A 15,713-nucleotide genomic window follows, 5' to 3' on the forward strand; every position below is an offset into this window, starting at 1 on the left:
AGAGAGAGCCCTTTTAAGCTATGTACAGAACTTTAATAATGTATATGGTTTTCATTACAGCAAAAACTGCAGGTTTTCTGATGCCAAATGTTCAATTGATCAGAATTGATCTAATGTGCCAAAAAAGGTGCAATTCTGCATATTCTAAATTGTACTGTAAATTTGTAAAGTGTCTCCATGTAACAGCTTTTAAGGGAGGTTGAAGAAATGCCCATGAATGTGTGTGTGATTTGAAGCTCACAAAAAAGGGAAGACTAATAGGAATGGAAGGTTGAGGAAGAAGAAGCAGGAACAATATATCAGTTATATATCAGTTCAGAAAAACGTTTAATCTCTGTATTTTTTTCCACAGCTGATAAAACACAGCAAAACAATAGTGCTACCTCAGTTTCCTGCAAAAGATGGTCAACTGAGAACTTTAGATAGCCATGAGTCTCTAAATTCAGTTTACCAAACCTAGACTACAATGACCACTTGGTATAACATAACTCAGTTGACACTGGAGTTGCAATTTTCTTGAGTTTTTTATTGATCTGTCTTATCAAGAACTAACAAAGGCACTAATTTTACCTTTCCTAGCTTAATGGAGGTTGTGACTTGATGAGAACTAATTGAAAAGCTGAAATACAGAAGTCCTTGTACAACAAAATTTAACATTACAATAATTTTCTATTAATTTTGCATAACAATAATATTCCCAGTACTCGAGTTTTCCAAGTTAAGCTTTTAATAATAACAGTTAACTGAATCTTGATTTGATCATATTACTGTACTAACATTCAACACTCAATAAAAAAAATTAACAACACCTTACCATAGAAAAAATCTTCATATTTCAAGACACTGTTGCATAGAGAATACCAAAATTTACACAACTATTACTTAAAACTAATAAATATAAACTTGTAAAACAATTTACGTTAACAAAGCCGCAAGTATCCAAGATACATCTTGCTGAAATGTCACTACAGACACTGCCCTAATTGATTTTTGGTTCCTAAACTGAGAGAGAACTCTTCTGTTAAAATCTGATTTCTGGTGTATAATCGAAACTTCATTATTAACCTAAAATGACCTGTATTTTATAAGGCTACCTGCTTAAATGCCATCATACTGGGTCATTCTTACGGCAAGTGTACCAGTGATATTAAATCCCTAACTACAAGATACCTTCTCTTTATTTTTCAAACCTTTGGTCTTTCCAATTTGCTGTTCTTTGTGAGAACTTTACTAGGCAAGAGGTACCAGAGACTTGCTTAATAACAGCTGCTAATTTAATAGCTGCTATCCTAACTGCTAAGAAGTTTACTAAGGAAAGAATTTCTCTTTTATAATAGAAGTTTGGAAAATGCTTAGTCTTCTGGTGAAAAATACAGACTAGGCCTAGTTCCCAAGATGGTTTTGACCTATCAATATAACATTAATACTATAAATCCTTTTCATAACCGAGAATGCTTAATAATTCATATACAAAAAATAAATTTGACAAATTCCCCAAAAATAAATTTGACAAATTCCCAAAAATAAATTTGACAAATTTCCTTAAAAGATCATTTTTAAGTTTACTTATTCATATCCCCATGGTAATTTTGTTAACAATGCCTTAACTCACTTTAATGCAACATCTTGAATTTCAGTTTATAGATTTCTCTCTTGCATGAAAAATTAATAATCCTCAAAAGAACAAAGTCAAATCAATTTTTAGTAGTGACAAACTTTCCTTAAAGTGAGACTTTGAATTTGAATCTACTTATTAAATCGCATAAAATAAAAGTGTCAATGATACAAAATGCTCCTGAGAGTAACACTTCAAAGTTGAAGCCTTTACTCGCCAACAGTGTCTTGAAATATGCGGAGATGGCAATATAATAACAGTCTTCCTAAGGTGCTCATTAGTGGTTACATTATTAACCTCTTAAATTTACATTTGATGGTCAGCAAGATGCATTATTTCCATGGCAAAATCTGTACAAATTGAAGAGACTATTGTCTAATCACTGAATAGTTGTGGCAAGTTCTGCGTGTTTCAACATAATTATTATTTAATCACTTGGTAACTGTGGAATTTTTTTTGTTTATCAATAAAATTATTGTTTAATCACTTGATAATTATGGCAAGTTTTTTTTTGTTTATCAATAAAACTATTGTTTAACCACTTGGTAAGTGTGGCAACTAGATTCTGAAATATCTCCTATCCTAGGATGTAAACATATAACAATTTCAGTCTGTGATATCCCTCCTGCATTAATCTAAGCCTGTTCATAAGTCTTGCAGATAAAAGTACCAGTGTATACTTAAAATTACAATGATGGAAGACCTAAAAACCATTGAGAATTTAAGATGATACTAAAACTGATATCAAACTTAGGCTCAACTTATCCATCTTGAGACATACTTAGCAAAATGGTAGTTATCACACTGACTTAGATTTTAGGGGAAAGTTTATGTCTCAAATAATACCTAGCTATTGGATAGCTAATCAAATAATACCTAGCTATTGGATAGCTAATCAAATAATACCTAGCTATTGGATAGCTAATCAAATAATACCTAGCTATTGGATAGCTAACATAAAGCCATTAGCAGCTTTAGACAATAAATTACGTATACTGAACTATACTGTTAGAGACTCACATAGTTTATACCATAAAATTACAATGCACAAAGCTGAACTTTACGTATACTGAACTATACTGTTAGAGACTCACATAGTTTATACTATAAAATTACAATGCGCAAAGCTGAACTTAACTGACCTTTTGGGCAAAAGGCACTGTTATGACTCACATAAACTAATGTTGGCACAATTCTATAAAACTTAACCCTATCCTAGTTTTAATAGTTAAAGGAGACAAGATTATAATCTCTCTATGCCATAGTACGACTATATCCAAAATTTAAACTAATGGGACCATTTTTTTTTCACTTCATCTCCGCCATTACCAACAGCTGACATTTTATGAATAGCCACCACTGTACATTTTGACAAATTATGCTGATTTACTAAATAAGTTGGCAGATGACTCTTGAGGTTAATGTTCCTTTTTCATAGCAGATCCTCGTTGAATTCTGAGGTGAGATTGGAATATATCCATCTTGGTCCATTTGTGCTTACAGGCTTAAACACTTTCCTGAAAAGATGAGGAGGAAGCTAATGGCATGTCACATTAGGAACTTTTGGCTCACAAAGCATTAGGTTAAAAGATATTAAGTGATAATCAGGCATGTATCCTATATATATAAGCCCCTTTTACTAAGAGGGGCACATATATAGAAACAAACATAAAAAATAAAAACAAATATAAATAAAAAGTAAAAAAATATAAGTAAAAATATATTATAATAAATAAAAATTGGTTGGGATAGGATATTCTAGGAATACTGTTGAATGTCTGTAGTCCTTATTCAAAGCCACCTTAATGAAATGAAATCTGATTTGGTCACCGCTACAGTAAATATCAAATTAACTAAAAATTGGAATGTAATGCAAATTTCACAAAAAACATTACTAATAAGAATTCCACTTATAAATGAATTTGCATGGCATAAGTTCTATGGAATGTTCAGTGCAACCTATAATCTCATTTGGCCAACAGTTCCATTAAATGATAGCTGTCTAAGACTTCCCTTTCACATAGTATTTGGATCTCATGACCTAGCAGAGGATGCCACTGTCCACTTAATGACTCATCACATGAAGCTGGTTTGTAAAAATGCAAGGCTGAGCCAAACTACTATTGACAATAGGGTCCATATGGAAAACTACAATTTTCACTAACATAACAATCACTTGAAATGCTGCATGCTGATTTTGGTTCAACTATCTGTGCAACTACTCCACATTATTAAGTTTTTACTTTTGTATATTTAAAATCTCAACCTATACGTCATCCAAATTGGAGGGAACTGACTCTTTCATATAACAGGTTCATATTGAGACTAAACATGCCTAATATTATGGAGTAATGACTAGCATTCCGTGCTTAAAAAAACAATCCTTATAAACAAATCAAAATTTCTATAAACTTTTCAAAGCAGAGAACTGAAACCATTACACTAATAAATATATAGTCTTAAAAATAGCTTTTCCCCAAGATATGGGGACTAACAACCAATTGAGATGACAAATTCGACAAACCTCAGTATTTGTGGTTGGCCTGATGAATTTGAAGACTTCCTCGGTTTACTACGACCTCCAAAAAGTGGGTTGTCATTCTGTCATAGTTTCTTGTAGCTTTCGTCGATTGCAGGTTATTCAACAGCTCTGTAAAATAAATTCAGTAGTTAATTACTATACCTCCATAAATCAGTTGAGTCTTTATGTATATTATATACACATGGTACTCCATTTTAATATACCTGTATAGCTAATGATAAAATATTAGAGCCAGGATGAGCACACTTATAAAATGGCAATTTGTACAGTTCATCCTGTGCATAAGAGTACTCCTTAGTGCCAAGAAATACTCTTATACACAACACTTGACCCAAAGAGCCTCTGTGAAATTCTGCCTATCAAGACTTTCCTCTGCTTTATCTTCCAAAATCCCCACTTGATGGTTTATCAGGCAAATAACCAATACGAACTGACAATGGATGCATTAGTTTTCAGTTACAAGGAAACTGGCATATACAATTCCTTAGATAATATTGCTTAGGTACAATGGAAATCACTAATACAATTGTAGTTTCTTGTATCAAAGTCCTGCGAAACACTTCTTAAAGGCTAGTGACTGATACAGAGCGAAACATTAGCCTAATCAGTAAAGACTGTAAATCTCTGCTTATATTTAACCCAATATGCTTAAACCCTCTTTATTGCCCATTATTTCCTTTAAAATGTGAAAAAAATTACAGTGCTTTATTAGCTATCTGATGATAACCTCTTAAAATCACCTACTTTACTTCAGTTTCATTTATTTTAACTGAGGTGAGCCTGTCCAGTGCTCAAAGTTCCGTTTGCATGTTGCCCATTATCCTTCACTGTGAATTTCAGCACCTAGGCCTAAGTGATTTACTTCCACTAAAAAATTAAACAGTAATAGTACCTTGACTACTGTAATTAAAAAGCAAATTAAGTCTTTCTCCATGCTTGAATGTCCCATTCTATAAATTTTGTTTTATTGGTAAACATATTCTTGTCTTCTTGAAAATAATGATGCTATTCCTTCTAACCAAGCTGAACTCCAGTGGTCTAGGTCATAAACCCACACCTGGGGACAATGTGTCTAAATTCATACTACACCAAGCAGTACTGCTGATAGGCCTACAAAATGGGTCCATTGAGCATCACTGTACGTGCTTGACCAAAATCTATGCCGTAAACACTAACACACCTTTCCCTGTTCACCAACACCACAGGCGATACTCTGACTGTTGTCTGTCATCCAGGTTTTGCCTCTTTAGTTCTGCTAATCTCACCACACTGAAAACAATTCACCAAGTTCTTTAAGTACTTTAACTTTAATCTCTGTCATTTGCCAGTAGCCTATGTGTTGCTTCTCATCGATCCTTTGTGACTAAGACCTCAGTCGCCCTTACTATCTGTTTTTTCCGTCTAGGGTAGGTATGGGCACTAAGTTACCTGTCCCATTAGCCTCTGCATTCTAACTTCCAGGTAAATGGGCAGAAACTTGACTAACATAGCTGCTACCAGCTTGGCTCTCTCTGTCCTTACCTAACCCAGAAAAAAAACCCTCTAAGTTTAATAAAAGGTGGTGAATGTAGACAAAGTTACTTACTGCTAGTAGCTTGTATTGACAAAAGTCTACTGACACTGCACAAGTTCAGGAGGCTACACAGCCTCCCATAACACCTTGAAATAGCCTCATAGTACTTAGTAGGCCTAGGTTATGGGTTGTGCTACCAGTAAATATTCAACTCTAGGCTACCTAACATCAACAGAGTAGACTAACCTGAGACAGGGATGCATACTGCCTGGGCCATTGTTTGAGGCACTTATTTTGGCAGGTAGGGTTCACATACCCTTTTAATCTACGTATTAATGAACTTCTACTGTACCTGAGAGGAACTGCAGTCAGTGTAATGTCGAAGAACTGTTAATTACACAACAAAACTCAAATAACATGACTGACAATGACGGAAGTCGGCCTGATAAAATCTCTTGACTTTAGCCTGAAAAAGCAACATGGGCTTCACTGTAGGTAACTGATATAGCTTCACAACAAGACAAAATATCGTTAAACAATAAACAAACAATTAACTGTCCTTGGATTGAATCAAAGCAAAGAAATGCACAAAAATTCGGCAGAAAAAACAAAGATTTTAAAGAAAACTTAAGAGATTTTGTTAGAATGGTCTGCTACTCTGCTGTGGTATGGGAGACCATCGACGAGCCTAAAACGAAAATCTAAACAAACGTAAACTGCCAAATGATGGACTAAAATTATGCTTATAAAACGTTCCATTTTAGCCATATTACATTTAAAATTCGTATATAAAGAATGAATGTATTCGTTGTTTGATTTTTTCCACTGTTTCATCAACCTTTTCGTATTTAATTTTAGGCTTGTTATCCTCCTTATGAACTTGACATCGCCACTAAGGACATCTGTTGACCAAAAAAGTAAGTACAAGATAAAAAAAAACTACTAACTAGTAACTGGCAACTTTGTGTGTGCGAGTGTGTGTGTGAGAGAGAGAGAGAGAGACAGACAGACAGAGAGACAGACCCTTTTGCTGAAGGCCTTCCTTGTTATTCTGTATCTAGGACTTTTGTCAGAGAATTTGCTACCTAAATGTTTTTCCTAGAGAAGGCTGACTGATCTTGTACCAAAACTGAAAAAATGACCAAGTTTCATGTTTTCAGAGAAACCATTTCTTCAACTCTGTTTTTTTAGCACATTGAATTGGTTTTCCAACTGAGATAGTTTCAACTTGCCTCAGAGTTATGAACGACCCAGTATGAAACTTGTCGTATTGTAAGGTAAACTTAATACTTGTGAAATTACAGTGAAGACTATTTCTAGATGATCTGTGACCTAGATTTGTCACAGTAGAATAAGTGTGAGTTTATTAACCAGTCAACTTGGAGATATACAAAATCCTAGTTGGCTGGTTTTAATATCTTTAGAATTCATGTCATATAACTTCTAATATCTTTAGAATTCATGTCATATAACTTCTAATATCTTAAGAGTTCATGTCATAATTTCTAATATCTTTAGAATTCATGTCACATAATTTCTAATATCTTTAGAATTCATGTCACATAATTTCTAATATCTTTAGAATTCATGTCGTATAATTACAGCTTTGAATTCATAACTGTACAAAGTATGGCTGTTTTGTAATCTCATTTCAGGCAAAACCACCTTTTTGTACATAAAATACAAAGTCAGAAGGTTGAATAAATACATCGATTAATTATATTATATATTTATATATTTAAATATTGTTCCCTGTGTCATTTTCTCAACAAAAAAAAACTATTTACATGGCACTTTTGTCGTCCTAATCCTAGTGGTATATACATAAAAAATATTTTAGACTAACTACATACACCATTCATGCTAACATTTTTTTAAAATGTTTAAATTGTAACAAAAAATATTCCACTCATCACAAGTTATACATTTCACTCTAAAATTTGTCCTTATTAACTATGATTCATACTTGCATTTTTTTTACAGGACTGAAACTTAAAGTAGATTTACAGAAAGTTATCAAATAGCCTCTAGGGTTTGTGTCGCTTTGAAGTTAGGCCTATCAAAGGCAGCTTTTTGCAGACAGTAATACAATTTTTACTAAGTGCTGGATGTAAACGAACGGCTAAACGCTCTGTTTAAGACTGGTATCCTATCAATCAACCATCTATGACACTTACAAGGTCTGTGACGCCTAGGCAATAGTCCTATAAACACCAGCTTCTTGCAAAATGACAGTGGTACGACTGTTACAGAGTAATGGAAGGAAATGAACAGTTAAGAGCTTTGTTTAAGGCTGGCATCCTATCAGCCAACCATCCTGACACTCATATCATTAAAAAAAAAACTGTAAAAGAACGTAAAAACTAATAGGATAGATCGTGAAATAAGGCAGATTCGGTTCCCAGTTGTCATCAGGAGTCGAGTTTTGTGGACGGCGCTGAATACCGGAACGGTATCTCGCTCAAGTGTTTCTTGGTGTACTGGTCGATTTTCTCGATCATTTGAGGCGTCAGCTTCTCCTTCCAGTTTCCGACTTGTCCTGGAAATCAAGAAGAAGAATTTTGTGATTTATGCGTAATATAAACATCAAGGGATTAGCTTTGGTAAAGCTTTGTAAGGATACGTAAGGGGTGAAGCATTTACCATAGGCCTAGCTTTCAAAAGAACTGTCAAAAGAACTGTCAGTTTGCAAAGTTGTCCTGGAAATCAAGAAGAAGAACTCTGTGATTTATGCGTAATGTAAACATCAAGGAATTAGCTTTGATAAACCTTTCTAAGGATACGTAATGGGGCAAAGCATTTACTATAGGCCTATAATTTTCAAAAGAATTGTTAGTTTTCAAAGCAGATAGTTCTCAACAAAGGATGGATTAATCTATAATGATTACTCAGAGCAAAGTTATTTTGACAAATTACTTTTAGATTTAGGTTTCTACAACTCACAAGGTTTTATAACAAATTCGGCAGTCATTCTTACTCACTTGTAGTTTAAGTTTTGGTAAACGTACAATCATTTTGTTAAATTAAGACAAAGGGGATTTAATCAATCAAGCTGTAGAGAGAGAGAGAGAGAGAGAGAGAGAGAGAGAGAGAGAGAGAGAGAGAGAGAGAGAGTCTCAACTCCCTTCACAATCTCAGACTGAAAAAAAATGTAGGAGAGACAAGGTTTCTCTCGTGGTGACCTCTGGCAATTCATGGCGACTTGCCCATACGAAGTATGAATGAATAAAAAAGAAGTGTAACGGATTTATGAGACGTATGACGGATGTATGACGTATAAACGAACCGTAATAAACTGACCTTTCCTGAAGAATCCGCCGTCCGTCTTAGCCACCTTCTGGTTAACGTTCGGATTATCAGCTCTGTCAGTGTTGGTGAAATTGTCTCTCTTTTTCATCTCTTCGAAGCTCGTGTAGTGTCTCCACCTGGAGAGAGAGAGAGAGAGAGAGAGAGAGAGAGAGAGAGAGAGAGAGAGAGAGAGAGAGAGAGAGAGAGTAAATTAGTTTCTTTGATCTATAGAGTCTAACGCAGGTAAGGTTGGTTTAGTTTAGCTAACTTTTGGAGGGATGAAACTCAAGCGATTATGACATAGGCCTAGGGTTCAATTTTCAATTTTAGTACCACGACCTTGAGAACTAGGTCAAGGTCATCGATTTCAGGGTCAGATGGTCAGGTTGGCATTGGGAATAATCCTTTTAAATTACAAGATAATTGGAAAAAGCTGGTTGGGTAATAATAGTACTATCAAAAACCAACAATCAAAGAGAGTTCAATAATAATAATAATAATAATAATAATAATAATAATAAATAATAATAATAATAAATGTATATAATTATATATAATTACAGAAACTGTTCTGTTACAAAATCTTTGAAATAACTGTAAGAGACGAACAAGAAATATATCACTTTCATTTATGGCTGGATCGAGAGGTTTTAGCTTATCGGTCTAGAATTGTATCAAGGGGATACAATGCTTGGTGTGTGTTTAAATTAGACTTATTCATGTTGTTTTTATTAATGTATATTTATGTATATTTCTGAGAAATATACATAAACTAGAAGGTAGATTTATGTTGTGCAATGTTAAGGGGATACAATGCTTGGTGTGTATTTAAATTAGACCTATTCATGTTGTTTTTATTTATGTATATTTATGTATATTTCTGAGAAATATACATAAACTAGAAGGTATATTTACGTATATAATTCATGATCTTGCAACTAGGAGGTAAATATACATTGTGACATTTACACACACACACACACACACACACACATATATATATATATATATATATATATATATATATATATATATATATATATATATATATATATATATATATATATACAGAAGAGAGAGAGAGAGAGAGAAGATAAGGTATTAAGCGGTTCCTTCTGGGAACCTAAATACAAATATGTGTCACTCGGTTAAAGTCTTGCGGACTTGCGGTTTACATCAGTCTAGTCTAAAAGCGAAACTGGCTCCAGCCTGACTCAAGCTTGACTCTAGCCTGACTCCAGCCCCTGATTCCAGCCTGACTCAATCCTGACTCCGGCCCCTGACTCTAGCCTGACCCAAGCCTAACTCAAGCCTGTCTCTAGCCTGATTCAAGCCTGACTCCAGCCCCTGACTCTAGCCTGACTCCAGCCCCTGACTCTACCCTGACTCCAGCCCCTGACTCTAGCCTGACTCCAGCCCCTGATCCCAGCCTGACTCAATCCTGACTCCAGCCCCTGACTTAGCCTGACACAAGCCTAACCCAAGACTAATTCAAGCCTAACTCAAGCCTGTCTCCTGCCTGATTCAAGCTTGACTCCAGCCCCTGACTCTTGCCTGACTCCAGGCCCTGACTCTAGTCTGACTCAGCCTGACTTAAGCTCAACTCTATCCAGACTCAAGCCTGACTCCAACCTAACTCCACAAGCCTGACTCTAGCCTGACTCAGGCCTTATTTCAACCTTACTCCACAAACTTGACTCCACAAGCCTGACTCAAGCCTGATTCCAACCTGACTCCACAAGCTTGACTCCACAAGCCTGACTCAAGCAGCCTGTGACTTACGTTCTCGAGCTGCTGCGGCGTGAGATTGGTGCCCAGGAAATCGTTGATCCTCTTGAGTTCAAATTTGGTGTTGCTCCTGAGGTCCTCGTAGAAGACGAAGTGGAGGTTCGGGTGGTGTCTCATCTGCCACGCCTCCTTCACGTGACGCCAGAAGGGGCCATGGACCACTAAGGTAGCCAAAATGAAGGGTGAATATTCAGATTAAGGCCGTGGAATTTTTTCAGATTGTAAAAGGATTGTTTGAAGACTGTAAAAAGGATTGTTTGAAGGGTAAAAGAACAGTTGAATTCAGATAAATAAAATGTCGTGGAATTCTGAATTGTTTGAAGGGTGTAAGAGAACAGTGGAATTCGGATTTAAAATAAAAGATAAGATTGTCAATTGTTTGAAAAGTGTAAAAGAAGAGTGTAAATGAACAGATGAATTCAGAATTAAGTAAAAGGTCATGATATTTAAAATTGTTTGAAGAGTTCAAAGCAACATTTCAATTCATAATTGAAGAAAAGATAAGATTTTAAATTGCTCGAAGAGTGTAACAAAACACTTCAATTCAGAATTCAATAAAAGGTCATTAACTTTTGAACTACCTGCAGTTAAATTCAGGAAATTAATGGTTCATCAAAGCATTTTAATCATCATCTGAAGAGTGCAAAAGTTCCCTTTACCTTCGTCGTTTGTGAAATGGTCCACGAATTGTTCCAAGGTTCCCGTGTAGCTGGCAAACTCGAACAATCTGTACATGTGGTGGAGAGAGATGATCATGTCCCGAGGATTTCTGGCGATGTACACCACCTGGAAATGAGGAATGGTTAAGGAAAGGTAATGAATAATTACATCAAGCAATTACTAATGACCGCATTTTGCTCTCACCTGACTTCAAATGAGAAGCAAGTTTTCACATCGAAAAATACTGTAAAATTGATTAACTTCAAATATTTCTAAAGTACAACATTATCTCACTTAATCCTGGCATTTATTTGTGTGTCTTGGCTAAGAAATTCTCAGGTTTAAGTAGAAAAACTGCGGTATTTTTCCCCCCCTCAAGATCAAGAAGAGTTACTGAGGGTCATTACTTCGGAGATGTTTTAGTATTGTTTCTCTTGAAAAATATTTAATATTGTCTCTCAGTATGATAAGTTTTGTTAGTTTTAGAAGAAATGACACTTGTCTCAGCATCATTCTATAGCAAATATTCCCTATGAAAGAATATACAGTAATGTGAATGTTTAATTCTTATAAAACCCAAAAGAACATAAAATCACAAGGCAGCTTTTAAACTTGTACCTGATTTCTCCAAAATACTTTGCTTGGTAATTTAGCAATAAAAGAGAACCACAGAACAAGGTAGCCCTGAGATTACAAGAAATAGCCAGAGGACATTGAAGAGCGTAAACCTAATGGCTTCATATCCGCTCCAAGTGAAGATAGTCGCTTTCACAGGAGTGAAACCAGTGGATGGCTACTCTGTGTGTGTGTGTGTGTGTGTTGTTTGTGTGTGTGTTTGTGGAGTTACGGGCAAATATAAACAGTACATAGGAACTGCTACAATGATGATGAAAAATTGGTGCTTGGTGGGTCCATGTTTTACAATAATTTAGTCGAGAAATTACAGAAGAAGGAACACTCTTTCTATGTATGTATGTATGTATGTATGTATGTATGTATGTATGTATGTATGTATGTATGTATGTATGTATGGATGTGTGTGTATGTGTGATTTTGCTTATGGAGTTACTAGCAAATAAATAGAAAGCAAGTATTATTACTAAGTTGCAGGTCTGTGCAACAAAAGTAAGGAAGAATTCAGGCCTAATGGGACCCTATTTCACAAAAGGTTTGTGGAGAAATTACAGAAGAAAAAATACCCTTTTTTTATGCTTGTGCTTGTGTGTGTGTGTATGTATGTTTGTGTTTGTGGAACTACAAGCAAATAAACAGTACACAGGAATTGTTACTAAGAGTAATAAAGAATTCACGCAGAATTCCTGCCAGGTGGGGCCATATTTTACAACAGTTTTTGTCGAGAAATTACAGAAGAAGCAACCCTATCTTTCTATGCCTGTGTATGTGTTTGTGTTTGTGGGATCACAAGCAAATAAACAGAACACAAACATTGTTACTGAGTTCGAGGCCTATGCCACAACAATAATAAAGAATTCACGAGGGAATTCCTGCCAGGTGGGGCCATGTTCCACAATAATTTTGTCGAGAAATCAGAGAATAAACAAAAACAATCTGATCTGGGAACTCACCTTCGAATTTTCCAGCAGGGAAGGATTCAGCATAGAAAACGGGAAGTGGGACTTGAGCGTTCTGGGGTCAGGCAAGGCGTCTCCAGTTTGCAGATAGACTCCTTTGGCTGGCTTTCCGTGGGGCACCTTTTTCCTAAATTCCTTCACGATCTTCTTCAGCGGGTTTCCTGGTACCAGGAATAGGTACGCCTTGGGGTCTATGTACATGTCTAGGCTGCGAGAAAAATTGGGACATGAAGAACTAGGAGATGTCATTGTATATATATATATATATATATATATATATATATATAATGCCTTTTGGGTTGAAATTTCGGTAACAGTAGACTTTATACAGTTGCATCACAACCCAAAAGGCACAGGTTCGATTCCTGACAAAAGTAGGTGTATTTCATATCATAATTCCCATAGGTTAAGGGTTCTTCCAAAGATATAGTGAATTCCCAAGTAATTTGGCATTTGTGGTCTTAATGTTTGACAGCATAAATACATCCTATGTAGGATTAATGACAAAATATAACTCATATATATATATTACTTACTCTATGATGGGAACTCTCGACAAAATAGGCGAATTGGCATCTTCGTTGTCCAAATTCGGGTTGTTCCTCATCGTCCAAACGATCTCTTGCAACCAAGTGGTGCCACATTTCAAGAAACCTGCCACCAAGACGTCTGTGCTTTTCCACTGTTGGCAGAAACGACGATGTTGTCATTACGAGAAAAATAGATGTACTCGAGATTCACAATAATTTTATATTAGCATATATTAGTCTAGCTAGGCTAAGGCTTAACAAATTGTCTTTATACTGAAGGCTTTCAGTATTATATCTAATATCCTGCATAAAAAAAACAAAAGATATATAGCCTGCGCAGGTGTTATGGTACTATCGTCAATGTCTACACATTAGATATACATTAAATTCAAATTTGCAAAGCTACGCTTCGTTATTGTTCTATTCATCAACTAGAATTGTCTCCAGAATATGTCTAATATTAAGCTTAGGCTTAATCAATTACCATGGCGTCTGTATACAAGGATCATTGTAATATATTTAACTACCCTGTAATAAAATAGACCAGTCTTTAAAGGTTACGTTAGCGTCTATAATCAATTTTCACGTACGATATTTAACCATCCTGTAAATAAAATAGTCTACAGGTTCCAAAAAAGAAAAAAAAAACCTCAACAGGTTACAATAGCATCTAAACTCAAAGTTTATAGCAATATATTTAACAATCCTGCAATAAAAACAGCCTGTACAGGTTACGACCCTGCAATAAAAAGATAAAGACAGCCTGCACAGGCTACGATAACTACCGTTGCAGTCCATTCGTACCTTGAAGTTGTACAATTTGCTGGTGTAGTATTTGAAGGCTCCCGGGTAGAGCCAGTCCCCAGGCGTCACTCTGACTAGACCGTTGTATTTTCCGTTATACGAGCCTTTAAAGTTCTTCTCTAGACGGGCCAGTTCGTCCCCTTTGATTTTGACCAAGACGTGTCCGCTCTCGGTCACCATCTTGTCTCTGGAGTGAAGAAGAAGAAGAAGAGGAAAGGAATTAAATGTATTCAAGCGAAGAATCTTTGGACGCTTGCATTCCTAGACCAATGCGTCTTATGGGAGTTATGTGGGCGTTTCCCTGTGACTCTAACTCTGCTGTTTTTAGTTTTATCTGCCTTTTGATATAAAATAAATGGTTGTCTGTATGATTTAATAATTCCAATAATAAGAGTAGGCCTGAAATAATGGAATGAAAAAGAAGAAGAGGAAAAATTAAATGTATTCAAGCGGCGAGTCTCTGGGCGCTTTCATTCCTAGACCAATGGTACTCACGGCAATTCTAAGACTCTAATTCCGGGCATTTTGATTATATATATTTTCAGTACGAAATAAATGGTCACCTATATGAGTGGCTGATGCCAATCATAACAGTAGATCGGAGAAAAGTGTATTCCAGCGAAAATTATTAGACGCTTTCACTCCTAGACTTATGCCTCTTACGGCAGTTCTGAGATGCTTCTGTGAGTCTTACTCAGCTCGTTTTGGTTATATCTGTTTTTTTAATATAAAATAAACGCTTATCTATATGATCGGGTAATTCCAGTCATAACAGTATTTCTGAAATAATCCCGTGAACGGAGATAAGTGTATTGGAGTGAAAATTATTAGACGATTATGTTTCTAGACTAATCATTCTTACTTTGGTGCTTTTTGTGGTTATAACTGTTTTCTGATATCAAACAAATGGTTATATCTATGACTGGCTCATACCAGTCATAACAGTAGACCAAAAATAATCCCGCGAACTGTTGCGCCAATAATCATGCTGACGTCAAAATCTCAAGAGGCATGACGAAGATTTGTTTGGTTCCGCACGCACGGCACCGTTCCCTACTTCGATGGCGCCTTGACAAAGCAGAACCTGTCGTCATTGCAAGCATGAAATCAAAGCTCAGCAACCTTGTGACACCATTTATAGATTCTTCGTCGGCTCCTAAAATTGACGGGGTCGTCAGAATGCACTCGGAAACATCTTGTGGAATCGAAAATAGAAAGTCGATCGGAAAGAACTGTCGAGTAGCGAGATGGCGTCTTTTTTTTTTTACTTTTTGTAAATCTTCAGAGTGTGATAAAAAGTACGATTTCTTCTTCTTCTTCTTTTTCTTCTTCTTAGAGAAAAAGCGTAAGAATTCTCACGCTTTCTCTGGGCGAATGTATT

The 15,713-nt window shown here is 35.7% G+C and overlaps 1 protein-coding gene and 1 long non-coding RNA gene across 5 annotated transcripts in view; both read right to left on the reverse strand.

Annotated features, from left to right (window-relative positions):
• Positions 1-521: 521 nt before the first annotated feature.
• On the reverse strand, positions 522-6,338 carry LOC136841404 (uncharacterized). The gene is made up of 3 exons (XR_010853937.1): positions 6,023-6,338; positions 4,140-4,265; positions 522-3,132 (listed from the first exon to the last, which is right to left on the reverse strand). It is a non-coding gene; the product is annotated as an uncharacterized lncRNA (long non-coding RNA).
• Positions 6,339-10,623: 4,285 nt separating this feature from the next.
• Positions 10,624-15,713, reverse strand: part of LOC136841405 (sulfotransferase 1A1-like) — a 22,165-nt gene continuing 17,075 nt past the window's right edge. For 3 of the 4 annotated variants that reach the window (XM_067108329.1, XM_067108326.1, XM_067108327.1), the window contains exons 2-6: positions 14,333-14,519; positions 13,535-13,680; positions 12,993-13,206; positions 11,406-11,532; positions 10,624-10,907 (exon numbers count right to left, since the gene is read on the reverse strand). In XM_067108329.1, the coding sequence (XP_066964430.1) occupies positions 10,639-10,907; positions 11,406-11,532; positions 12,993-13,206; positions 13,535-13,680; positions 14,333-14,512 (936 nt within the window). In that variant the 5' untranslated portion in view covers positions 14,513-14,519 and the 3' untranslated portion in view covers positions 10,624-10,638. Of the gene's footprint in view, positions 10,908-11,405; positions 11,533-12,992; positions 13,207-13,534; positions 13,681-14,332; positions 14,520-14,895; positions 15,011-15,713 lie in introns of those variants that run through there. The other variant, XM_067108328.1, reaches the window with a different exon arrangement.

This window comes from Macrobrachium rosenbergii, chromosome 9, assembly GCF_040412425.1.
Source record: "Macrobrachium rosenbergii isolate ZJJX-2024 chromosome 9, ASM4041242v1, whole genome shotgun sequence".
Lineage (NCBI taxonomy): Eukaryota > Metazoa > Arthropoda > Malacostraca > Decapoda > Palaemonidae > Macrobrachium > Macrobrachium rosenbergii.